At 35.5% G+C, this 26,079-nt stretch overlaps 1 protein-coding gene across 5 annotated transcripts in view; it reads left to right on the forward strand.

Moving 5' to 3' along the window:
• Positions 1 to 26,079, forward strand: part of ANO3 (anoctamin 3) — a 375,533-nt gene that overhangs the window by 221,742 nt on the left and 127,712 nt on the right. For 4 of the 5 annotated variants that reach the window (XM_051967103.1, XM_051967101.1, XM_051967105.1 and 1 more), the window contains 6 exons: positions 1,547 to 1,591; positions 4,034 to 4,165; positions 7,996 to 8,102; positions 10,950 to 11,005; positions 19,122 to 19,243; positions 24,973 to 25,107. In XM_051967103.1, the coding sequence (XP_051823063.1) occupies positions 1,547 to 1,591; positions 4,034 to 4,165; positions 7,996 to 8,102; positions 10,950 to 11,005; positions 19,122 to 19,243; positions 24,973 to 25,107 (597 nt within the window). The remainder of the gene's footprint in view (positions 1 to 1,546; positions 1,592 to 4,033; positions 4,166 to 7,995; positions 8,103 to 10,949; positions 11,006 to 19,121; positions 19,244 to 24,972; positions 25,108 to 26,079) is intronic. The other variant, XM_051967102.1, reaches the window with a different exon arrangement.

The raw sequence follows: 26,079 nt of genomic DNA on the forward strand, positions 1-26,079 counted from the left end.
AAAATTAGTCTTGAATTTTTTTTCTTTTTTCTGTTGAATTTCATGAACTGAACTTTATTCTTTATCAACATTTCTTAAGTAGGGACTTAACCTTTCCTATCAGAAGTCTTTCTTTCTATTGCCATTTATGTGTTTGTGTGAGTGTGTTACCTTATGTGATTCCCTAAATGCTTATGAAATACCATCACCCTATGTATTGGGGAACAGAGTAGACTTCAACAAGTTGAATAGAAAATCTGCCACTTGATAGAAAAATCATTGGTTTTTGTTCCAAAGTCATGATGTTTTTTCCAAGAATTATCTAGATTCTATGAAAATCAAACATGTTCTGCAAGTTTAGTGCATTTCACATTTTTAGAGAATAGGACACAAAAAATGGTCAAATCAATGACATATCATGATTAATGGTATTGATAATTATAATAATAATAGCAACAGCTATAATAGTTTTTATGTGCTACTTTAAGGTTTGAAAAGGTATTTACATGTTAAGTTTATATTGTAACCAAGTCTCACCCAAAATTTTGGGTGACATCCATCATCATTTCCACCAGATATTATCTGTGGAGGTCTGTTGTCTAATTTGTCTGAATTCCTTATATAGAGTTGTTATTTTCTTTATGTAGGTAGCTTTTTATATGAAAAAATTAATATTCCTTCTCACAACAAAGAATTATCAGATTATTCCATCAAGCTGGTTCTGGAATGCAAAGCAGAAAAAAAGAGAAGTCTTGAAAATTTTCATTTCTATTAGTATAACTTGTGGAAATTTAAAAGTACTAGACTATCTCATGCACTGAACTTCTCCATCATCCTCTTAGGAAATTGGCTGGATTGGGAGAGGGGTGTCTAGAAACTACATTCCATTACTTTGTTTCTCTGGCAATATGAATTATGCTTACTCAGACTGAATTACATATTGATGGCATTGTTTGTTGAGAAAAAAAAACTCATTTCATTATTTTAATTTTTAGCTTGATCTTAAAGTGAATGTTCCGAGGATTCCTTGAGGGGAAGTACCCTTCTTTTCCATCTTCTCTTGCAGAATGTCTCTGAATTATTTTACATATTATTTTTGTACTAGCTATCTCTCTCCCCTCTTTAATTCACTGGTTGCCATTTGCAAACTTCAGGATTGCTTGTGATAACATACAGTATTGGGTCCAAACAATTCCATCTATCCTTGTCATATAATAGTCTCAGATATCTCTAAGCCTTGATTTTTAGATGTTTATGATCTCTGTTAGCTGATCATGCATTTTTAACATTTGCTTACTTACTTCAAAAAAAAACTATATTGTTGTGGAATTAGATGTTTCCTGAAATACTGTTTCAACTAAGGTCATGTTTCTGTGGGACCAATTAATGTCACAGGTTGGAAAAAGGCAATGTTTTGCTCTTCTTAAATTTGTCTACCTTATACAAGTAAAATTCTCTGTGTTAAAATAGTCATGCCTGGTATTCTTGAATGTTATAGTTAACCTTCATTATAACTTCTTATAACACCCGCAGCTGATTTCTTTTCTCATTTCTTTTTTTATTCCAGGAAAAAATGCTATTATACTGACTGGAAGAACAGAACACTGAATAGGTTGGTGGATGATAAAGCTACTGTGATGCCAGCTTATTATCCTCAAGCAAACAAAAATCCCCAATTCATATCCACCTCACAAACCAGCTGCAAATTCAAGGAGAAAATAATGAGTTGGATTGTGTTCAAGAAGATACCCAAAATGTCATTATACCAAATAACACAATGTTTAAAATCACCCAGAGAGTGGATTTGTTCCTTTATACTCAATAAAACATGGCCAAAAATCTTACACAATTAAATGATGTAGAAAAGGGGAATTTGCCTGACTGAAATTTTACTTCTTGAAAACACAAGACAATATTGATTAGTTGCTGTTGTTAGAGCAGGCATAGAAAGAAAAACAGAAAGGGCAGGAAAGTTAGGCCAGTGTCTTTCATCTGCAAGATGAAGAAAATGAAGTCCAAACAAGAAATATAGTTTTTATTAGTTAGTAATAGAAGTGACCAAAATAGAACTAATTTCAAAGTGAAGACTCTTGACTCCCAGTTGGATAATGTTGGAACTAATCAGAATTTTAAACATGATTTTTAAAATGTCCTTTCACTTTGTAGTCCTGATAGCTATGGCAAAGATGATTCAGTAACATCAAGCTATCGGAAATCTGAGAGGAATAAGATCTTTGGATTACTATGATATGCCTTCTTTGCAGGATATGAACATCCTTGTTTAAGGTGTCTTGAACAAAAGGCTCCTGGAATGTTATCATATTGTTATTTATGATCAAAGGGGTGGTGAAGAGTGGTTCAGAAATAATGCAGAATTGTGAATGTGAAAAATATAATCAAGGAAATGTTGCTGACATATTAAAGGCAAAATCGATTTAAAGGTCAGAAAAATAACTAGAATCATAATGTTGTAGAAAGTTAGGGATGGAAGAGAATCTAAGAACAGAGAATGTCAGAATTGGAAGAATGTTTAAAGATGTCAGTGGTTAGGGCACAGTATTTCAGAGCTAAAAGCTACCTGCAGGCCCTTAGAATCCTGAATTTTGAGAGAAATAACCTCAAAATATTGGACATAGAAAATAAAAATTAGAAAGGATCTTAGAATATAGATCATCAGAGATAGAAGCCTCCTAGAAATCTTGCTGTAGAGTGTCAGAGATGGCCGAGACTTTAGAATTTTTATTGTCCAAACCAATCGTTTTGTAGAAATATTTGTATTGAAGAATATAACATCTTCAAAGATATTAGGTCAGCCCACTTGATAAAGAATTGAAAATGGTTAATTCTACAATAAATTTCAGATTTAATATTATTTTAAGTTTAGAAAATAGGGAATAATAAGTTTATCATTCATTTTAAATTTGAATTATGGTAATGGTATGTTATGGCAAACACATTAATACTTTGGAAGTCATAAATCAAAACTAGAACAAGTATTCAATGAACAATTTAGACTTTCCAGTCTAACTTTTAGTCAAATCTCACTAGATCAAGTCAATTTAATGTCCTAAATTTAGAACAAAACTTATCTTCACAATTTCTTTATTTTCTTAGTAAAAAGAATTCATCCCTGAACTCTACTCATCAATCTTAGGATCTTCATCTATCCAAAGAAAGGGTTCATGAGGAGAATATTAGATAGTCTTAAGTTCCTTTAAGGCTCAAAGAATCTCTAAATCTGTAGTGCACATTCTTAAGAACCAGTAGGGTGAGTCTAAAAAATGGAAACCTTATAAAAATGAAACTTTCATATCAAGTTGAAATTTGATTGAACTGATCAAGGGCTTATAAACCCTTAAACCTTCCCATAATGCCATTGTATCTGAGTTGCAAAAGATGAGGGATGGGGGAGAATCGGAAAGGAAATGACCATGTCTAGTATTTGCCAGTGGTCACATTCCCATTTCTGCCTTCAGATGGCATCAGTGGAGTCTGCTGATATATGTGATTCCATTGTGGAGGGTAGAATGTCACTAAGTAATTATAATTTCTGAATATCGGGACCCCTTCCCACTTGAATCATAGAATTTAAGAGTTAAAACATTGGAGACCTTTTCTTCCAGCCTGTGCAGAAAAGAAATCTCCTCCATAATAATACCTAACAATAGATCTTATTGTTCTTATGGCTGCCAAGGCATTTATTAAATATTTATTATAGGCCAACCACTCTGCTACGGATTCTATTACATTATATCCTATTAGAACAATTATTTGGGCCTTGTTATCATGCCTGAAATAAATGAAAATATTAAACTGAAGGAAGAGTGATATGGGGAAAAGAGCATTAAGCTAAATTTTATGCCTTAAGTTCTGAGTTCAATTCCGAAAGTGATTAGGGGCAAGACATATGACCTCTTCATTTAGAAGAAAAGGGTGTTCTATGTACCTTAATCATCCAGTCATAGAATTTCTTCTACTTAATGCGTACAGGATAAATGTGACACTGTGCTAGCCATCCATTCTAATCCAATCTAAATTGTGATTTTTATCTCAGTTTATTTCGAAAAACCATACAGTTGAGAAGCTGGCTTCCCAAAAACCCAATGCAACTCGACAAGGAGGCTCTGCCTGACTTGGAGGAGACAGACTGCTATACAGCTCCCTTCAGCCGGGCACGCATGCACCAGTAAGTACTCCCACCCACACAGGCCTCTCAAGGCCTCATGTGCTCATTCTGCTGTGAAACCAGGCTGCCAATGGCATAAAGCAGAAACAGCAGCATCTCTGTGGCTTGTCAATTTAGGCAGAGTCTTTATTTCCTTATTAATATTTAAGACTTAATTTCTGAACAACACTCACTGAGCATTATGAATTCTTTATTTTATGAGTCATATAAATTTAAATCATAAATATTGCAGTGTTTATGGACTGCTCCCCTAATAGCCAGACTGTTGTGCCTTCCTAATGATTGCTGTTATGGTAGGCAGCTAGAAAGGGATAATAATAATATAGTAAATTCAATTCAGCAGAAATTTGCTAAGCTTCTCCCATGAATTGCACTAGGTTTTGAAGAGAGACAGGGATAAACTAAGCCAAGAAGACCTGGGCTCTACTCAGTACTTCACTAGCTGGATTATAGGGGTCCTCAAACTACAGCCTGCGGGCCAGATGCAGCAGCTGAAGATGATTATCCCCCTCATCCAGGGCTATGAAATTTCTTTAATTAAAGGCCCACAGTTGAGCCAGCTTCTCAACTATATGGTTTTTCGAAATAAACTGAGATAAAAATCACAATTTAGATTGGATTAGAATGGATGGCTAGCACAGTGTCACATTTATCCTGTACGCATTAAGTAGAAGAAATCTATGACTGGATGATTAAGCAAAGTTTTTGTTTTTACTATAGTCTGGCCCTCCAACAGTCTGAGGGACAGTGAACTGGCCCCCTATTTTAAAAGTTTGAGGACCCCTGCCAGTCACTTAAACTCTCTTAGCTCCAGTTTCTTCATCTGTAAAATGTGAATAAAAATGTGAATACTAATGCTTAGCTAGGGGTGGAGTAGATAGAATACAGAGTTCAGATTCTGCTTTTAACACTTACTAGCTATGAGACTTTGGAACAGTCATTTCATTTTGATAAATTTTTTCATCTGTGAAATGAGGATTATAATAGAATCTAAATAAGTATTAATTATTTGTATTTGTAATAGTAGTAGTATTGATTTTATAAATCCATTATAAGGATTAAATAAAATGAGGGAAAAACTTTTTATAGACCTCAAAGAAAATATCAATTATTGCTCTGTGTGTGTATGTGTGTGTGTGTGAGAGAGAGAGAGAGAGAGATAGAGAGAGAGAGAGAGAAAGACAGAGAGAGAGAGAGAGAGAAATCCCTGTATCAGTGCTTATTTTCTATTGTTTTACCACTGACAATCTCAGAGGGTTGATTGACTTCGGGGTGGGAGGGTATAGTGTGACTTATCTAGGATTGAAAAATCAATATGAGTCAGAAGTCTTGAGTCCCAAGTCACCCTGATTTTGAGGACAGTTCTCATCCTATTATATTTTCAGATATTGAAATGAATCTATGGTCTTAGATGTTTCTTCCAAAGATGGAGACTATCCTGCCTTTCTCACAGCCCTCTCTATTTGACTCTTGTTCATATCCTTCTATAGGGTTGCTACACAAAGTCTACCCAGTGGGCTGGAAGCCATTTGTAGTTTTTGCCATCAAAAAGAAACTCATGGAAACATTGGGTTATCCACCTATCATTTTTTGCCTTTTCTATGTAATCAGCCCTACTTCTTTTCCTATCCTATGTTTATATGATGCCATCATTTCCCCTTTTTCTTCTTTGAAAATCTTCACTAATTTGTGAATCAGTTCATATCCACTTATCAATCACTCCTTATAAAGTACCTCTTCTGTGCCAAGCACTGTACTAAGTGCTGAGTTGTGACACTGATTTCTATGTGTCCATCAACATTTCTTCAGACACTTATGTTCAATGCTGCATAGTTATAAAATAAGAATGGCAAAATATTGGTATTTAAAGATTCAGCAGAGAATTGAGTTGAAGAGTGGATAGTAAGGTGCTCAGAATGCTGGTGTTAGCAGATGACATTACAGACGTTTCTCTAGAACACTGAGAATTTTCTTGAAGAAATCCTTAAAGACTCAAAAAAGTTGGACTTAGCGATTCACACAAGAATGACTGGGGACAAATAATTCTATTATATCTTTTTTTTGATTTATGTTTGGATCATTAATCTATAGTGCTTATTTACCACTATATAAATCTGGAATATACAATACAAAAGGATGTAAGGCTCAGAATTCAAAAGTTGGCTTCAGGAAATTTTTAAGTTTCTTTAATAACTTTGGACTTCTTTGGAAAGAGAGATTTATCCTTTAAATCCCAATATACCCATTATGCTATATTATTATTGTAATCATCCTTCATTAGAGTGAATGAGGTAACTGGCCAACTTCAAGATCTCTTTTAAAGGGTCTTATAAGTTTTATTCATAAAGTTCTTTAATCGAAGAATAGCTATTAGGGCAGCTAGGTGGCGCAGTTGGTAGAGCATTAGCCCTGAAAACAAGAAGACCTGAATTCAAATCTGGCCTCAGACACTAACACTTCCTAGCTGTGTGACATTGGGCAAGTCACATAACCCCAGTTGCTTCAGGGGGGAAAAAAAAAACCTACATAGTTTTTTTTTTTTTTTTTAATTAGAAAGTATGTAGTTAAGACATTACAAGACAATTCTTCTGATGTCTAGATTATGATTGAATCATGGCAATGGGGTGGCCATGAATTCTTGAAGGATTGGACACAGAGCACAAGAACTAACAATTTCCACTAAACTATATGAACCAATTATTAGGACCCCAGCATGGTATAATAAATAGAATGCTGCCCTTAGAACCAGAAAGATCTACATTCAAATCCTGACTCAGACATTTATTAGTTTTCTCAATCTGTTTCCTCATTTACAAAATGAGCAAGATGAACTAGATGGCCTCTCCTATTTTCAAGGAGCCTGATTGCTGAGGAGATGGAGTAGTCTAGGGAGTGAGCTACTCCAGGAGTAAAGCAAGCATGGCTGGGGCGCCTCCAGGAATGCTAATTCTGATTTTAGAACCACTAATCAGATTAGGCTTTGGGGTAGAATACTACCAAGGGAGTAAAACTACTGAGGAAATGGAGTAGTCTGAAGATGAATTGAGCTGGAAATACAATCTTGTGAAATCTTAATGCAGTCCAAGACTTTTCCAGTCTTCGGGCTCATCACTGGGAATACCATTCATCACTGGATTGTCAGGACATGTGCATTTATGGGCCAAGTAATAAATTTGCAGACAACCAAATGTTCTTACTGTTCACTGCAGAGTATAGTCCTCATCTGCTTTCCTGCTAAAGAAATAAGGAAAGCAGGATGTGGATGGTCCAAAACAAAGGAATAGTAATTAGTCATTGGAAGGCTCCCTTACCTCAAACTAGAATCAAACTGCATTGATTGCGATAAAGAGGGGTAGAGAGATTATAGAGAAGAAAAGTATTCATTTCTTCACTGAAAAGGAACTGAAATCCTGGGAAGTAATCTAGAAAATGGTAGCTGAATTTTCAATCATCTCTATTTAGAAGAAATACTGCGGCAAGCCATATTGTCAGCATTGCTTCAAAATTGTAAATAATTCAGTAGAAGCAAATGTACGGGCTTCTATTCTCTCTTCTCTTTCCATGCTGAGGATGAATACTGAAGGGAGACATTCAAAATGATATTTGATAGGTGATTGCTTTTATGGATGTTATTTTTGTCATGAATTAACATTCATAGTAATGGAAAGTGAAATGTCAGGCTCTTGTCTGTCGAGATATGAGAATCATGAAAAGAAATCTCGTTGACTGTCATTTTAAAGAGAAAACATTTTGGATTGTGTGACATTTACACTCTCGGGGTGTCCTGTGCTTTGTTCTGAGTCTTAAAACCGGTCCAATCATTTCCACAGCTTTACGATAACAAATAAGGACACCTTCTTCAACAATTCCACGAGAAGTAGGATTGTTCATCATGTGCTGCAACGTACCAAATATGAAGATGGGAAAACAAAAATAGGTAAGACCTTAATCCAAGGTTATAATGATGGAATTGCAAGAGAAGATCCCAAATTGGGCTATGAGCCTTTGAGAGTTCCATTTTAACCTTGCTACTTATTGATCCAATAACAATGATCAAATTCTTAGTCTTTTCTGGGTTTCAGTTTCCTCTCTAGAAACTGAGAGAGTGGAAATGAGTTGTTTTTGAAGTTAAGATCACTTCTGACTCTGGGTAACAAGGGCCTTTTCAGGTCTAACTTTCTGAGATTATAACAGCAAGAAGTCTGACTTTTAATATCAAACAAAAACCTAGCTAAGACTTGGTCTTTGGCAAGTACACAGCTTTCTATTTAGAGTAGGCTGCTCTCCCTGTGTTGTTTCTCATTTAGTAAGACTGAAGCACACACTTTTCAGCAGAATAATTACAGCTCCTTTTTCAGAGTCAGTCTTTCAATTCTCTTCTCAATACAGTTCAGTTTAATTCAATTCAACCACTTTTTGTTTAATGCCCACAATGTGCCAGGCACATACTAGGTGCTAGGTATAGAGTAACAAAAATGAAATTGTCCCTGCTCCCAAAAGTCCTATTTCGTTTTGTTTTGTTTTTGAAAGAGGAGGAGAATTCTGTAGTGAAATGATTGGCTGTGTTATAATAATTGGCAATAATAATGATAGATTTATTAGCACTTTAAAATTTGCAAAGTGCCATAGATATGTTATCTTCCTTGAATTGTTATTTGTACCTTTCAAACTTAAAAAATAAAATTAAGACCAATGTAAATCCATTGACTTATTTAGAGAGATTGTCATATCATGATAAGCTAGGTGGCATTAGGAAAGGAGGAGCTCCAGGACTAGAGTCAGAATGTCATTTCAAATCATCTTCACTGTTTCCTGAGAAAATTACTTCATCCTTTTGTCCTCAGTAAAATGTAAAATGATTTGGAGAAGAAAATGAGAAACCATTGAGTACCTTTGCTAAGAAAACTCCAAATGAAGTCATAAAATCAGGCACAACTGAAATTGCACAACAAATGCAGTTTGTACAACAAAAGCCTGTCCTTAAATGTGATTGTGAGAGATGTCAGAACTGATTGATTAAAAGAATTGGAGGGGGCAGCTAAGGAGTACAGTGGATAGAGCACCAGCCCTGAAGTCAGGAGAACCTGAGTTGAAATCTGGTCCCATATACTTAACACTTCTGTGTGACCCTGGACAAGTCACTTAAGCCCAATTGCCTCAGGAAAAAAAAAAAAAGAATTGGAGGAAGTTAAAGGAGAAGAGAATACTGATTGGGGAACATGGTAGCTTCCTTCAAGTATTTGAAGAACGGTACTGTGGGGAAAGTGGCAATATAATGCTTAGCATAAGAGGTTAAAAGAACATACCATGTAACCAGTTGTTGAAAATATCATGGTAGAAATCACCATTTGGCCAGAGATAATATTAAGTGATCTTTGAAATAACTATGAGTTTCAGGAATATTGTCTTGAAAACTTTTAAACTTGGTTCTGGTGACTACTTTGTAAATAACCTAAACACCCTGACATTGAACACTACAACAGAATCGTATTTTGTAGGTGGCAAAAAATAAGGTCTATAGTCCTTATAAATGTGGAAGGAAAAAAAGTATTTTGTTAAACTATGTGATCTTAATAAAAGAAGAGCTCTTGAAATATGGCATCTTCTCTCTTTTACCTCTTCTTTTTATCTATATTCTCTTTTCTTTATAAATCTATTCTAGATTTATAACCAATTTGCATAAAATATTTTGGGCATATGATCTCTTAAAATGGTCTCATAAAATATTTTGGACATAGATTTATTTGTTGAATATTACAGTGTTAAGCTAGGTGTCCACTAAGCTATTTTAGACTCCTATAAAATTAAGTGAAGAGGACATTCATTTATTCATTCAGTCAACATGCTAAATTTTGCACCTACTAATATAGGTACTTTGAGAATCACTGGAAATGAGAGTAATGTAAATATAATGTGGTTTCTGACATCTGATGATCAGGGTGTGAGATATTATACATATACACAGACAAATATAATGCAAATTAAAATATTCAAAATAGAAGAAATAGTAGAAATTCAAATATTCTAGAAGATCTGTGATCTCAACAATTTGGAAATTCTCTCCAGTTTTGAGAACCAAAACCTAACCACAGCACATCCTGGGTGACCTTTGTCACCTATGGTTTCAGCACAATTCATTTCCTTAACGGATTCCTTGATTCCTTTCATAAATGCACAAAAGAGAGGTTGAAGGGTGGGGAAAGAGAACGCCATGAAATCAAACATGAAAAACTGTGTTGAGACAGAGGAAATCAAGGAAGACATCACAGAAGAGGGAGCAGTGGAACTGGGACTCTGAGGCTATTTATTCATAAGATAAAGGAGGGCATTCTCAGTTTAAAAAAAAAAAAAACAGTGAAAACAAAGACAAGGAAATAGGAAAGTATGAGAAAAGGATTGATGAAGACAATTTTTAAAAAATCAACTTTGGTGGCAGTCCAAAGTATATGAAGAGTAAGACCATGGGCTGATACTGAAAAAGGTAAGTTGGCTATTAAACATAAATGATGTTTTCTGACCCAGTGTGGTCAAATATGTTTTCTTAGTTCCTCATGTCTTCTGGTTAATAATGGCAATATCATGGCCAGACTGGACTGCTTCATTGCCACTATCTTTTATAACCTTAATAGTAATTATTTGTATTATTTTAACATTTTCAAGCAGCTGTACCTTGACACTACCTTCCCCCAGTTCCCATTCCTTTCCCATCCCTCAGATATAGATTGTCAATGATTTAAGGAAGTCTTCCAATTGGTACACTGACCAACTTTTCTTCTCTATCTAGGTATCAATAAACTCTTAAACAATGGTACCTACGAAGCATCCTTTCCTCCACATGAGGTAACTTCAAATTCCATGTTATTATTTTTAAAATGTGCTTGATGTAGTGACAATTTTTTTAAAATCCAATAATGTAAAATCTGTTCTTCTGTGTAGCAGCCTCAGTTCTCATCCTATGGCAAAATTTTGATTTATCAGATTAAATGATTTGAAAGAAGTTAGGCTAGGACTCTAGCTCATGACTTTTTTAGTTGTTTGTGTGTTTTACTATAAAATCTGCTTTGTTTTAATCTTTGATCAAAGGAAGACAACAAAGATTTGTGAAGTATCTGTTGGGATGGAGCACTGTGCTTAATACTAGGTATTCACTACCCTCAAAAGGCTTACATTCCAGTTAGAAGCAAAAGTAATTTATTCAAAAGTAAGGAAGATTCAGGCAATAGGAATTCATTGAAGGGCTTTGAACAGAGACTTGGCATGATATTTGCATAAAAATGAAGCCAGGAGCAAGATGGAAGATGGATTGAAGAAAGGAAAGACTTGAGATTGGCCAGATGGTTAAAAGGATATTGTATGCAAGGAATGCGATTGTATATCTCATATATTATATAAAAGAAATATTAATAATGTATATAAAACAGTATATATAATATAAATATAAATAATATATATAGCATATATACTAGATGTTGCTATTTATGTAAGTACCTGTATACATATATTGCTGTATGTGTGTATGTGTCTGTGTGTATATATGTGTGTATGCATATACACATATATATATAGCAGGTATATGTGTATGTACATATACATAAAGATGCCAATTCAGTGAATATTTCCTGAAGAAATCATATGTCATTTTTTCAGGAAGTTTTTATTGAACTAGCACTGATTGAATACCTGCTTGGGGAGGTAATCTTGCCATTTGGGGAAGAGACCACAAATTAACCAAGGAGTGAATATACTAAGCTAGTAGAAATTTATTAAATTTATTTTACATGAAAATCTCTACTAAATATTGGAGGTGCAAATGCCAAAATAAAACAAACTAAGAAAGAAATAAAAACCTGTTCTCTAGAAACATATTTTTCTGGAGGGATGCAAGGTAGACACAGCTAAGTAAATAATGGCCATTTGAAAAAGGAGGAAAAAAGACAATTATGGAGAATAAGAATAATTACACAAATAAGAACCATTTAATAATAAATTATTTGAAATTAAGGTCATCTATTGGTTTATTATATGCATTGTAATGACATGAACACAAATGAGAAGACAGACACAGGGAAGGGCTCTTGGAGTAGACAAATGGAACTCCTGAAATGTGACTCAAAAGGAAAATAATGATTCCTGTCCAAATCAAGAAACCTTTTGTTGAAAATCTTTTGAATACTTTGATTCCATTTTCCTTCCTCTTTAATGAAACATTATGAAAATTGAAAATTTTGTTTGATGATTGCCACAACACAATCTCAAGGCCATTATCCTCAAAGGTAATATCAGCAGCAGATAGAAAAATGCATAATTAAGGGAGGATCACTTTCTCTCCACACACACAATGGCATACAAAACTCATAATAGAACCAAATCCTATACTCTTTTTAGCTTATGCATGAACTGCATACATCATGATGGATTCTCTCTAAAATGTTGAAACTTCAGGGGATGATCATTTTTGACTCATATAGAACATTGAGATATTAATGACCTAAGTTAGTTACAGATACTCAGAGAATTGCCTTTGGTGGGAAATGAATCCCCCAAAGTACCAATCTGACAATAGTCTACTAAGATAATTTCCTTCCAGGTCAAAAAGTAACAGACTACCACCCAACTGGCAAATCCAGCTTTTTTCCATCCTTTTCCAGCTGATATGAATTATGGAACACAGTCTTTGAGGAACCACAAAACAGGCTAAAACAAAATTCAGGGCAAAGACATATGAGTATATGAAAAATATAACCATCTCCTTATTGATTAGCCTGAAGCTTATAATCATTAAGGAGGTGGTTTTATTTTTTCACCTCCAGTTCAACAAGGTAGTTGGTGATGTGTAAAGTATGGGCTGGCTCCCTGGGGCCTCCGGGTCAGCCAGAGTCAGGATAGATCAAAGTCCTTGGTTTTTAGGGGGAGAAGTGAAGAAGGCAAGAAAGCTGCCATGGGGCCTGCCAAAAGATGTATCCTGGATTCTGGAGTCTGGCATCTCCAGCCTCTCTCCTCCTTGTCCTACTGCCAAGTGACGCTTACTTCTCTTCCCGATCCTTGCCTACGATTACCTCACTGCCAAACATTCAGCAAGCACCAATGGTGAAGAGAGTCATCATCCAAATATATGCTAATAGAGCCATTGTCTCACATCAAATAAGGTAGACTTAAGTGCTCTCTTGTCTGATTCAGAGTTTTTGACAGAGATGTGAAGCCCTTTAGTCATCTAGTCAACTACTAAGATCCAATAGCAAATTGAAAGGAAAAAAAAAAAAAAAAAGGAAATCAATGTCATAGACTTTTTTTAATCCAATTCTTGGACTATACACTAACATTTTAGGACTTTAAAAGTCTCCTTCAAGATTACATTGCCCAACTACTTCAGTTTCTAAATAACTAGAAGAGCTCAGAGAGTAGTAGAGAGTTCAGAGATTGATGCAAATTTGCCAGTATTACATAGTTGGTCCATTTCAAGTCCTTATCTCCTATTTGCTTCCTTACTCCTTATATATAAGCCTTTTTGTCATCCCCTTCCCCCCACCATCTTAAATAAATTAATAAATAGCTCACATAATCTTGCTGTCCCCTCTAGCTATCATTCTTTCTCTCCTCTTTTTTTGCTCAACCTTGAAAAACACAATTACAATAGTTGACATTCCTTCCTTTTGTCTCACCTTAATTCCTTGCAGTCTGACTTCCAATCTCATCATTAAATTCAAACTGCTCTGTACAATGTTACTTTAATCTTTTTAAGTGCCAAATCCAGCGACCTTTCCTTGGTGTTCATCTTACTTGACCTCCCTGCAGGCTCTGATGCAGTTTATTACCCTCTTCTCCCTGATATTATCTTCTCATGATAGTTTTAGTGCTTCTCTTCTCTATCTGATGGCTGCTTCTGAACTATCTTTGCCAGCTCTTTGTCTACATCATAGATTAAATATGGAGGTCTCCCAAGGCTCTGTCCTGAAGTTTCTTCTCTTCTCCTTCTGATCTTATCACCTACCTTGATTTTAATTATCATCTTTATGCAGATGATTCCTATCTCTGTGTTCAGCTCTGACCTCTTGCCCGATCTTTAGTCTCACATTTTCAACCACCATGTTGGACATGTTGAAATAGATGTACTAGATGTAAACATCTTAAATTCATCACAACCCAAACTAATGGTTACATTTCCCCAAAATCCTTCTTTTCTTCCCAACTTTTCTGTTCAGGTCATCACCATCATCCCAGGGATCAGGCCTCCAACTTAAGGGGCCATAGTTGACTTATTACTCTCTCATTTTCTCCATATCCAATCATTTGTCAAATCCTACCCATTTTTACCTCTGTGACATCTCTTAAATGCATTCTAGTCAGTTAATTTCTTTTTTAAAAAAATTTTTATTATAGCTTTTTATTTACAAAACATATATGCATGGGAAATTTTTTCAATATTGACCTTTGCAAAACCTTCTATTCCAAATTTTCCCGTACTTCCCCCCACTCCCTCCCCTCTATGGCAGGTAGTCCAATACTTGTGAAATATGTTAAAATATATGTTAAATCCAATATATGTATACATATTTATCCAGTAATCATGTTGCATAAGAAAAATTAGATCTAGAAAGAAAAAAAAAAACCTAGTCAGTTAATTTCAGAGGCTCTCAATTGTTCCAGGAATTATCTCTTTGACTTTTAAAGCCCTTTATAATCTGGTCCTCCTCCTACTTTTCTAGTCCCCTTGCATCTTACTCTTTGGCATGTACTCTGCAATACAGTGACACTGGCTTTCTTACCCCACTACTCAAATAAGAATCTCCATCTCCTTCCTTAGGTCATTTCTCACTGGTTGTTTATAATGTTTGGAACTCTCACCCTTTTCTTCTCTAATTCTTCTCTTCCCAGGCTTCCTTCCAAGTCTGAATTGAAGTCTCATCTTCTACAAAAGGCTTTTTCCCCAGTACTTCTTAATCTTAGTTTTTTCTTCTAAAATAATCATCACCAATTTACCATGTATATTTCTTTATTTCTTTGCCCAGAATTTAACACATCATCTGGCACATAATAATAGTATTTATTCAATGCTTGTGTCCAATATGTATATACATCACACACACACATTCATCTGCGTGTATAGCTATACATATGTCTACACATATACACCCACACAAAATAAATACATAAATCTTAGATATTTTGAAAAGGAAAGGCACAGTAGAATTCCTATCTGCAAGGTTACTTGGGGTACCCACAGGGACAAAATCATGGCTCTTTGGTGCATTGAAGTACTGGTGAGTGTGTAAAAACAAATTCAATTAAGAGATGGATAAAGAGATAAATGGAGTATTTTGTGAAGATTCTGCCAGACTCTTCTGGGTACTTAGAAAAACTTTAAAACCTGATGGAACTGGTCCTTCATTTATTTCTCAAATGTCACTTCAGACATGTGGCTTTCTTTTTCATCACCACAAGGATTATTACCTGCAGTACTAAAGTCCATCACCTATGATTAAAGCTTTTGTGGGTTTAGAGTTTGGTTTTTCATTTTGTTTTGTTTATATTTTAACCAAAATATAAGAAAAAGGAGAAAGTTTCTTAAAGTAACTGGACAAGATATGTTTATCATGCATTGGAGACAAGTCCTTAGGTTTTTAAATACTGGTATATTCTCATTCATTCTCTCTCTCTCTCTCTCTCTCTCTCTCTCTCTCTCTCTCTTTCTCTCTCTCTCTCTCTCTCTCTCTCTCTCTCTCTCTCTCTCTCTCTTCCTCCCTCCCTCCCTCTCTTTCTCACTCACACACACACCCCCAAATCACTGAGTGAGGTCTTGTCTGAGTTCTTATAATTTTTAGAACCACACTTTCTTTATGTATGAGATAAAATAAAGATGCTAAAGGGTATGCAGGTTTATTTCTGGGCTGCTGGGTTTCAAGTACTTAGCATTCTAGACTTGGAGTCAAGAGGTCCTGAGTTCAAATTTGACTTCAGACATTTACTAGCTATATTACTCTGGGCAAGTCATTTAACTGTGTTTGCCTCATTTTTCTCATTTGTCAAATGAGCTGGAAAAAGGAATCACAAACCACCCCACCATCTCTACCAAGAAAATCTAAATGGAGTCATAGAAAATTGGATGTGACTGACCTCAGTAACAAAAAGTCCACTTGCAAATATAACTTTTTTTGTAGAGGGTGATACAATTTCAAGGAAAAAGGAAGGATTGATTGTCAGGGGATGTATATACTTGAATAGGAAGTTAACTGTTTCAAATGTAGTTCATTGATCTGGAAGACAAAAAAGTAAAAGTTTAAGAGAATGTGGTGTTTTTTTTCTTTAAAATATAATGGTTCTCCCTGTGAGAGGGTTTCTTGGGGAGGTTTTCTGGAGGCAGCCTTAGTTTCAGTTAAAAGTAATAATCACCTCAAAATGCAGCCAACTGATTGAAATCCAAAGGTTTATTTTCTCCTTCCAAAATAGCCCGGTTAGTTTTCTTAGTGGCCTATCTTTCTGCTTGGTTCTAAGAGCTCTTGCAGCTTTGTCCTTTGCTTCTGCCTCTGCTTTCTTCAACCTCCAGCCATAAGGTGGACAATGGAATGAATCTCTCTTGCCTCCAAGAGAGGGCTTGTGGGCTTCCTCCCAGAGTGCTCCTCTCCAACCCCTGGCAATGTTCCAAAGTAAAACTAACTAACCCGAAGTTAAGAGCCTCTTTGTATATGATCTCCCAAAGGTTGACTCCTCCTTCTGGAGGCAGGGATTAAGGGAGGTGTGAATTCGGATATCTCATACAAAACCCTGAAATCTCCCAAACTTGTGAGTACTTAAATACATTAGTGAGCTAGAGGATTTTCTTAGTACCTTGCTAAATTAGTACTTTGTAAGGATTCCAAGAGAGAAGATGTTTAAACAGAGAATCTACTTTTCCTTTATTTACAGAAATGTGCTATATATTGTTTTCTTGCATGTGCTCATGATGCTCCTTAGAAAAGAGAAATCATATAGTGGAAAATCAATCTTAGAAGAGGCAGTCACTTCTTGGTCCCCACAGCAAGATTATCAGTTAAGGACAGCTGGGTATCTGTAACTAATATGTGCCAGTAGGCAGGAGAATACATGTATTCTCAGGCTAGATGGGAAAATGAACAAATGAATGAAAAGTGTACTAAGTATTTACTATGTGCCAGGCACTACCCTCCATGTTGGGGATAAAAATACAAAACAGTAATAAAGTCCCTGCCCCCAAGGTCCTTGAACTCCAGTAGAGGGAGATAACTTAAGTGGCAAGTGATATCCAGGGAGTGTTTTGGTCAGATGGAATGGTGACTGGACTGATGGAACACATAAATGACATATACTTTCCAAGAATGATTTTGTTCTCAAACTAAAATTGAAAAATAGTTGTAGTGAGGATACATGCCATATTAAGATGTGATGATGATTGAGATGCTTCATCATGGGACCTGGGTCCAGGAGTTAGGAATAAGCATCAAAAAGACCACTTGTATATCCGGAATATTTCCAAACACATTGTCTTTCCATATCTATGGAAGTCACAGAAAAGAAAATTACTTAATTTATTATAATTTCCAGCTTAAACATATGGCATTTGGTATTATTTCCTATTACATAAACTTTCCAATTAATTGAGATTTTACTGGATTCAGTCCCCTTTACAAATAGGCTAGACTCTTCCCTTCAAAAAAAAGTGCTTGTTCAAAAGAAATTTCTTGAAGTGGCAGAGATCTGTCTTAACTCTCGGTCTTAGACCCGAGAGGGGAAGAAAAGTTTATGACTAACCCATAATTCCATGTTTTTTATCTAAGAATCACATGATAGAGACAGCGTGATATAGTGGAAAGACTATGTATTTGAGAGTTGAGGTCAGAACCCTTGGATTTGCTGTTTACATCCTTTCTAAGGAGTTTAACTCCTCTATGCCTGTTTCTTCATCCACACAAAGAAAAAGCTGCAGTTGATGAACTTCAAGGTACTTTCTAGTTCAAGATCCATTGCAACTTGATCCTTTATCTCCTTTACCTGGTTGGAAAGAAGAATAGTCTCACATACATACATTCACACACTCATGAACACACACACACACACACACACACACACACACACACACACACACACTTATAATGCAAAGCCCTCAGCTCCCTCTACTAGCAAGGGGCTCTTTTTTCTTTAAAAAGAAAAAAAGGGGTACTGCTGTCCAAGTAGTTTATAACATGGATATTAAATAAGTGCATTGACTATTCAACTCTGAAGTTCTGTGAAAGGATGAATTAAGATTTACATCTTTCACTAGATAGATGGTCAGTTAACAAGCATTTATTCAGTACCTATGATGTTCTCAGTGGTGTTAAGCGCCCAAAATACAAAGAAAGGTAAAAAAGAAACAAATAATCAATCTCAGGTAATTCACAATCTGATAGAAGAGACAACATATAAATGTGTGTCCAAACAGGAGATACATACATACGTGTGCAGATATACATCTTTGTACATATTGTATATGTAAAATTTCCTCAAAAATCAAATGTAAAACTCCTAGAATTCTGTGAAACATGTTATTCTCCCAGATGGTTCAATGCTTCTGAACTCTTCTTATCAACTCTGATAATCTTCTGGTCTTCCCAGAGTTATTGTCCAACTTTCAGACGGAAGGTTGCAATATTCTCTTCACACAAATTCTTTCCACCCTAAAAAATAGCAGCTTCCTTAATCAAGGCCTGAGGTGCTCTAAACTTTGAAGATAAAAGCATATTTTATTCTAAATGATATAGATCTGTCTCAAAGAATTTTTAAAGGACCTTAAATTCCAATTTAAAGGCCAGTGAAGGAAATGCCTGGAAAGTTAAGTCCTAGATCATTTCCACAAATGTGCATCACTTATAAAATTGTAAAAGTCAAAAAATAAGACCCTGATGCTATTCTGTTTCTCATTTCATTCGCATGGTAGGTGACTCTTCATCATTTTATTTTTCTTTAGGGAAGCTACCAGAGCAGGCATCCGATTAAAACTCATGGAGCCAAGAACCACAGACATCTTCTATATAAGCGCTGGGCCTGCTGGGGAATGTGGTATAAATATCAGCCCCTCGACTTAATCAGGTACTAAGATATTTTCCTGATAATTGTCATCTCTGATCAAAATCTAATGTTTATATTAGAGCAGTTTCCAAAGATGAATAAATGCTATCCTTAAGCTCATGCCAAAAAAAAAAAAAAAAACATTATTTTGAGTTTGTTGGGATTTTTTATTTTTTTTGTTGGTTTTAGCATTTAAAATTTATAAATCACTTTTCAAATATTTCCTTTAATCCTCACAAAAATCCAGGAAGACAGGTACTATTGTTATTCACATTTTATAGTTGAGGAAGCTGAGGCAGACATAGGTCAAGATAACTAGCCCAGGGACATAGAGCTAATAAGTATCTGAAGCTACGTTTGTACCTATGTCTTCTAAGTAGAGCATTCATATTATTGTGTCACCTAGTTGCCTCTACAAAAGAACATTTTCCAGTTGTTATTCTTACTTTGTTAGAATTTTTGGTAGCTTCTAGATAATTGTTCTAGACCTACAAGAGACATTAGAAGACCTTTTCATATTACATATACATCCCAGGGACATTAAATACCTAAGCTCATACTGGACATGAGTTTCAGACACAACATTTGAAACCATGGCCTTTAATTCCTTAATGGAGGAAGCACTGGGCTTGGCCAAGAATGCATGGGTTCAATGTGCTACTATATAATAGCTGGTATTCATATAGCCCTTGACATTTTGCAAAATATTTTCTGTATGTGATCTCATTTGAATTTGCATAACCTCATGAGGTAGGTAGTTGAGGTATTTTACAGATAAATAAACTGAGGCATAGAAAAATTCAGTAATTTAACCATGATCATACAGTTAGCATTAGCAATGGGATTTGTTCTGGAGGTTGTCTTGATTCCAAGTCTATACTATACTTATTATGAGCCTGCATCTCCCTTCCCCAAAATACACACACATAACCTTTAAGGTTGGTTCTCTGGGGTGTTATTTCACAGATAATGAAATCTGGGATGAGTCAGAGGGGAGTATGAGCCTTCATTGTTTTTGATTCAAGGAACTACAGTCTGTAGGCACAGAGCTTCATGACCTTGAGCAAGACACTCAAATACGTGACCATCAGTCATCTCCCAAGAATTGTCTTTTAAGTCACATATAGTAATCTGTTGGAGTGGGAGTTATTATATGACGAGCTCCCCATCTCTTCCCATAGATATCCCAGATATTCCATACATTCACTCATATGTTTTTCAAATTAGAAAGTTTTCCTTAAGTAGTGCCTTTTAAACTAGGAGGTGAAGGAAGAAGGATGTTCTACTTTCTTTAAACAAAATATCAAAAATATTCTGTTTTTTTTTAATTACTCAGACTTACATACTTAAAATTACGTACTTAGGTAGATGTAATGGCAGGATACTCTGATTTAATATGGAAATTTTAATTCAAGAAAATAAACAACTTTTACAAATTCTGACATTCATTCAGGTGAGGAAATCTTAATTTATGTTGGGACAATGGCATAACAGAATAAAAGGAACTCTCTGGATAAGGAGTAAGAGTACCCATTTTTGATCCTGATTCTATTACTAATTTTTGTGGTGTAGTGCTAATCAGTGAACATCTCTAGGCTGTTTTCTAAATATTTCTAAATACTTAATTTCTGTGATTCTGATTCTTCATCCAAAGCATTTAACCTTTGACATATATGTGTGTTTGTATGGATGTATAGGGGTCTGTGTGTGTGTGTGTGTGTGTGTGTGTGTGTGTATTTCTATAAGTGTGTATATCTATATCGATCAATCAGTAGATATAGAACTAGAATGAATAGGGAAAAGATAAAAGGAGAGAGAAAGAGAGGAAAGAGAAAAAGAAGAAATTTTAAGCCTTCCTTTTTAGTGTTCCCATTTTTTGACTCATCATCTCATATTTGAGCATAGATCATATCTATATAGCAAAAAGGTCGATGGGAAAGAGGAGGAGTCACATTCAGGGTAAGGTTGGGATTGATTTGTGTTTCCTCAGTTCTTGGCATTTAGAAAATAGGGGACAACTCGATTCATTTTTTTATTATTCCAATCATCCTATTTTCTTTAGGAATAGGTATGAGTTTTTAATAAGTAATTTTCACTTGAACTTCATCTTCTTATCTCACCACCACCAGAAAAATAATTTGTATATGAAAATTACACTTTTTTCAAGTCATGCAACTTCAAACTTACTTTGAAAAAGTTAATACTTAAATCAGTTTTTTCCTCTTTCATTCTATGCATAAAAGCTGTAAATTCATATTTCTGCAGATAAAATTTTCAATTCATTTCTTTCCAAGGCAATTGTGATTTTTCTCAGCTGCTTTTCAACCTTTGGTACCCTCCTACCCTCAAAACAGTACAACTTCCAATAATCTCTACGAAAAGCTAGAGATAGCCCTTAAGTGAATTCATATTTATATTTTCCCTTTAATATAATAGGCAGAAAGAATACCCCACTATAAGAGATTCCTTGTTCTTTCTTCCTAAAACCAAAAGGAACCTCAAAATAAGATGTAACCAAAAATGTCCATTATGTTTGTGGAGTGTATCTTATACAATATCTGGTAAAATACTGAGTCTTCGTCTTCTAGAGGAAAATAATGCATGATAAAGAAGCAAGCTATTGATGGACATATAAAACTAGAGCTATAAGAGATCTCAAAGATTATCTAGTCTGAACTTTTCATTTTACAAATATGAACACCAAGACTAGGAAAGGTCAATTGATTTGTCCAAAGCCAAAAGCTATTAGGTGGTAGAACTAGAATTTGATCAAATCCTGGTATTCTTCAAATCAAGCACTTCCTTCTTCACTTCCCTTTCTCCTACATTCCAGGTGATTACCTATGAACCATGTAACCTTTGACTTTCCTATAATTAATCAACTCACGTATATGATGTACCGATCATTAAGATGAGTGTTGGGTCTACAAAGAAAAGCAAAAGGTAGTCCCTGCTCTCAAGGACTGCTCACCATCTATTAGGGGAAATGATTTAAAAATACTGATATTCAGGCAGGAAATTGGTAGAATAAATTAGAGATAATCAATAGAGGAAAGGTTCTATGGTTAAGGAGGACCAAAAAAAGCTTCTTGCAAAAGATGGGATATTGGTTGAGACCTGGAAGATGCTGGAAGGCAGGGGTAAGGAGGGAAGATAATTCTAAGCATGAGGAACAGGCAGACAAAATGTTTCAAGCCTGGAATTGGCAATTACATGTAAGGACCATTGTCAAGAAAGCCAGTGTCGCTAGAGTGGAGGAATTAAAAAAGTATAAAGTATAACAAGACTGAAAATTATAAAGATCCTTGAAAGCCAAAGTCTTTGAATCTTTAAAATTTTTGATAACATTTTCTTTTTTTATAATAGCTTTACATTTTTCAAAATACATGCAAAGATAGTTTTCAACACTTATTCTTGTAAACGTTGTGTTGCATATTTTTCTCCATCTCTCCTTGCTTCCCCATTCCCTTAGATAGCAAGTAATCCAGTGTAGATTAAAGATGTGCAATTTTTAAAAACACATTTCTATATTTATTGTGCTGCACAAGAAAAACCAGATTTAAAAAGGAAAAAAAAATGAAAAAGAAAAAAAATAAGCAAACCACCACCAAAAAAGGTGAAAATACTACATTGTGGTGTGCATTCAGTCTCCCTAAGCCTCTTTCTGGATGGAGATGGCTCTCTCCATCACAAGTCTAATTGGACTGAATTGCCTCTGATATTAACTTTCTTAATAGAAATTAGAAGCCATGTGGTTTAGTTAAAAACTTTGAATCTTAGAGTTTTAAAAAGTTCCAAACTCAGCTTTCATGATGACTTTAAATGAATCAGTTAAGCTCTTATGACCCCACTTTCTTCAAATATTACATTTAAATTAGATTGTCTCTAATGTTTCTTCCACTTGTCATCCTGTGAAACAGTTGACATCCCATGAAAGTATTCATTGAATCAAATGAACGTGATGATGAAGTAACAGAGGACAATAGGTAGAGAAATATCTCATTTAAAAGTAAAACTTGGGGAGAGAGGAGAAACTAAAAAGGGAAAGAGAAGAAATATCCTCATCAAGAGAATTTCCCTCCTTCTAACTCAGAACCTGGGAAATGCTTTAAGGTCTTATACATCTGCAATTCAGTAACTACTGGGATCAAATCCATGTTCTGGGCACTCTACAAAAGATGAGACCAAGAAGAATGTTAGGAAGAGAGGTCCCGTGGAGCCCCTATTTATGCAGATTCTTGTCTCCTCTCTGACTGAAAGCACCAACCAAGGGATCTCACAAGTTACAAACCAATTTCAGGGAACCTTGGAGATGAAGGGCACCTTAAGGATTACCTCATTTCACCCTCTCCCTTTTTATAAAGAAGGAAGCAGTGTCCCAGAGAAAGCTGACAATTTTCCTGAGCTCAAATAGCTGTCGACAGTAATTGTCAAAGTTGGGAGCAAGAACCTGGTCTCTTGATACCCAGTCAAGAGGTTTGGGTTTTTTTTTTAAGAATTCAATCGGCCTTGTGCTTGTTAACAAACAAGGAGAAGCGGATGTGTCATACCACACAATTATACATAATGAGAACAAGAGGGAATTGAGCAGTTCTTTTAATTCCTCTGTGCTAAGTCATGGCTATATAAAGGATGTTGATGGGAAATGGGCGGCTTTCAAACAACAGCTTACCCTACTTTAGTTTTTTTTTTTTTTTTTTTAAGGTTAACAAGTATGCTTTTTCCCCTTTATAATCACTAAGTTAGAACAGCAGAGAAAGCTGTTTGCCATACTCCTTATGACAATGATGAATTTGGAGTCAAGAAGGCAGAGTTCAAGTTCCATCTTGGGTATTTAATAGCTATGTGGTTCTAACATTAGTCACTGGATCTGTCTCAGTTTCATCATCTGTTAAATGGGAATAATAACAGCATCTACTTCACAGAATTAGTGTGAGGATCAAATGATCAGAATAACAAATATGAAAAATAGTTTGGTAAGAATAGAAAGAACGTTTTGCAGACTTCAAATATGATGTGAATGCGACTTTTTCAGCATCTAGTTGTCACAATATATAGAGCGCTGGATCTGGAATTCTTTCTACCACACCACCCTGTGAAATGTCTGCTTCAAAAACGTACAGTGAGTAACAGGTGCAAAGACAGAATCTGAATTTAAATTTCTTAGCACCAAGTCCAGTACCTTCCATTAAACCAGAGAGTCAAACAAAATAAGATAATTTGATACATCCTCATGTGACATAAAGTTAATAAGATATTTTTATTGCTAACATCTAGTGGTTATTAAGCACCCATTATGTATCAGGAACAACTAGGCTATGTGCTTTACAGATATCATGTCACAATATTTCACAATAATTCTGGGAGGTGGGTGAAATTATATCCCATTTTATAGATGAAAAATATGAATCATAGACAGGTTAAATAATTTTCTAAAGGATGTAGAGTTAATATATGTCTTAGGTCAGATTTGAACTCAGGGACAGGATCTAATTCTGTCTATAGAGGCACCTGTCATCATCAGCTCCATTTGCAAGGATTCGTGGGTATATGCCCTTGTTCTAACAGCAGACTCCTGCACTTTTGTCTTTAAACCCCTTTCCCCTTATAGAATACCTGTCACATTGTAGGTGCTTAATAAATGTTTGCTGACTGGTTGACTACTAACTTCTACTTAACACCTAGAATTCTAGACCTGATGCCATTAAATTTGCAACACTATTTGATAAACTGTTTGCTCTCCCATGCAGGCGCTATTTTGGTGAGAAGATTGGTCTGTACTTTGCTTGGTTAGGCTGGTACACCGGCATGCTGATTCCTGCCGCTTTTGTGGGATTGTTTGTTTTTCTCTATGGAGTATTTACCATGCACTCCAGCCAAGTAAGGTAAGTAGTATGGTCATTCTTTCCCCCTCCCCCCTCCAATCAGGTATTTGGGGTTAAGTGACTTGCCCAGAGTCACATGGCTAGGAAGTGTTAAGTGTCTGAGTTTGTGTGTTAAGTGTCTCAGTGAAGTATCTGATTTGAACTCAGGTCCTCCTGACTTCAGGGCTGGTGCTCTATCCACATCTAGCTGCCCCCGTATGGTTATTCTTAGTGAGCATCTCTATGGTGGCCACGCTCATCAGTTCATAGGATCATACACTGAGAGGGCATCTAGCCCAGTGCCTCTATTTTAAAAAGGAGATAACTGAGGCCCCCAGAAGTCTACACTCACTGGAGGTTATTTAAGCAGTATGGAGAAGAATCAAGTTTGAACCTCATTCCTCTTGAGCCAAATCCAATATTGTTCTGGGAGGACCTCAGCGGAAAGGCAGAAGCCCATGTTCTAGTCCCTCAGCTAATGCTAACAAGTTATGTGACCTTTTATGGACAAATACATCTTTTTGAGTCTTGATTTCTTTTTGTATAAAGTCAGTATAATAATGACGACATGACCCAGCTCACAAGATGGTTTTGCAGAAAGGTTTTTCCCAACCTTAAGTTACTTATATGTGACAGTCATCATAACAATCACCATCACTATCATCATTAATCAGCCAGCATTTATTAAATGTCTACATTTTCCAGGCTCCATGCTAGTTATGGAGGTTATAAAAATGAAATAGAAAATAATTCCTGCATTCAAGGTGCTTATCTCCTATCATCATCATTAGCTACCTCATCAGATTGCTAGGAAGAGGATGCTTTTTAAGTCATAATGCCATCTAGTACCACGTAAAGATGAGTTACTATTATTATAATAAAAAGTCAAACATTTTATAAGTATAAATGACTATGTGCGCCTAAGTGATTATTATTACTATTACATCATGACTTTTTATAGATGAACCACATTGAGATGAGGTCTTTCTAGGG

Source organism: Antechinus flavipes, chromosome 6 (genome assembly GCF_016432865.1).
Source record: "Antechinus flavipes isolate AdamAnt ecotype Samford, QLD, Australia chromosome 6, AdamAnt_v2, whole genome shotgun sequence".
Lineage (NCBI taxonomy): Eukaryota > Metazoa > Chordata > Mammalia > Dasyuromorphia > Dasyuridae > Antechinus > Antechinus flavipes.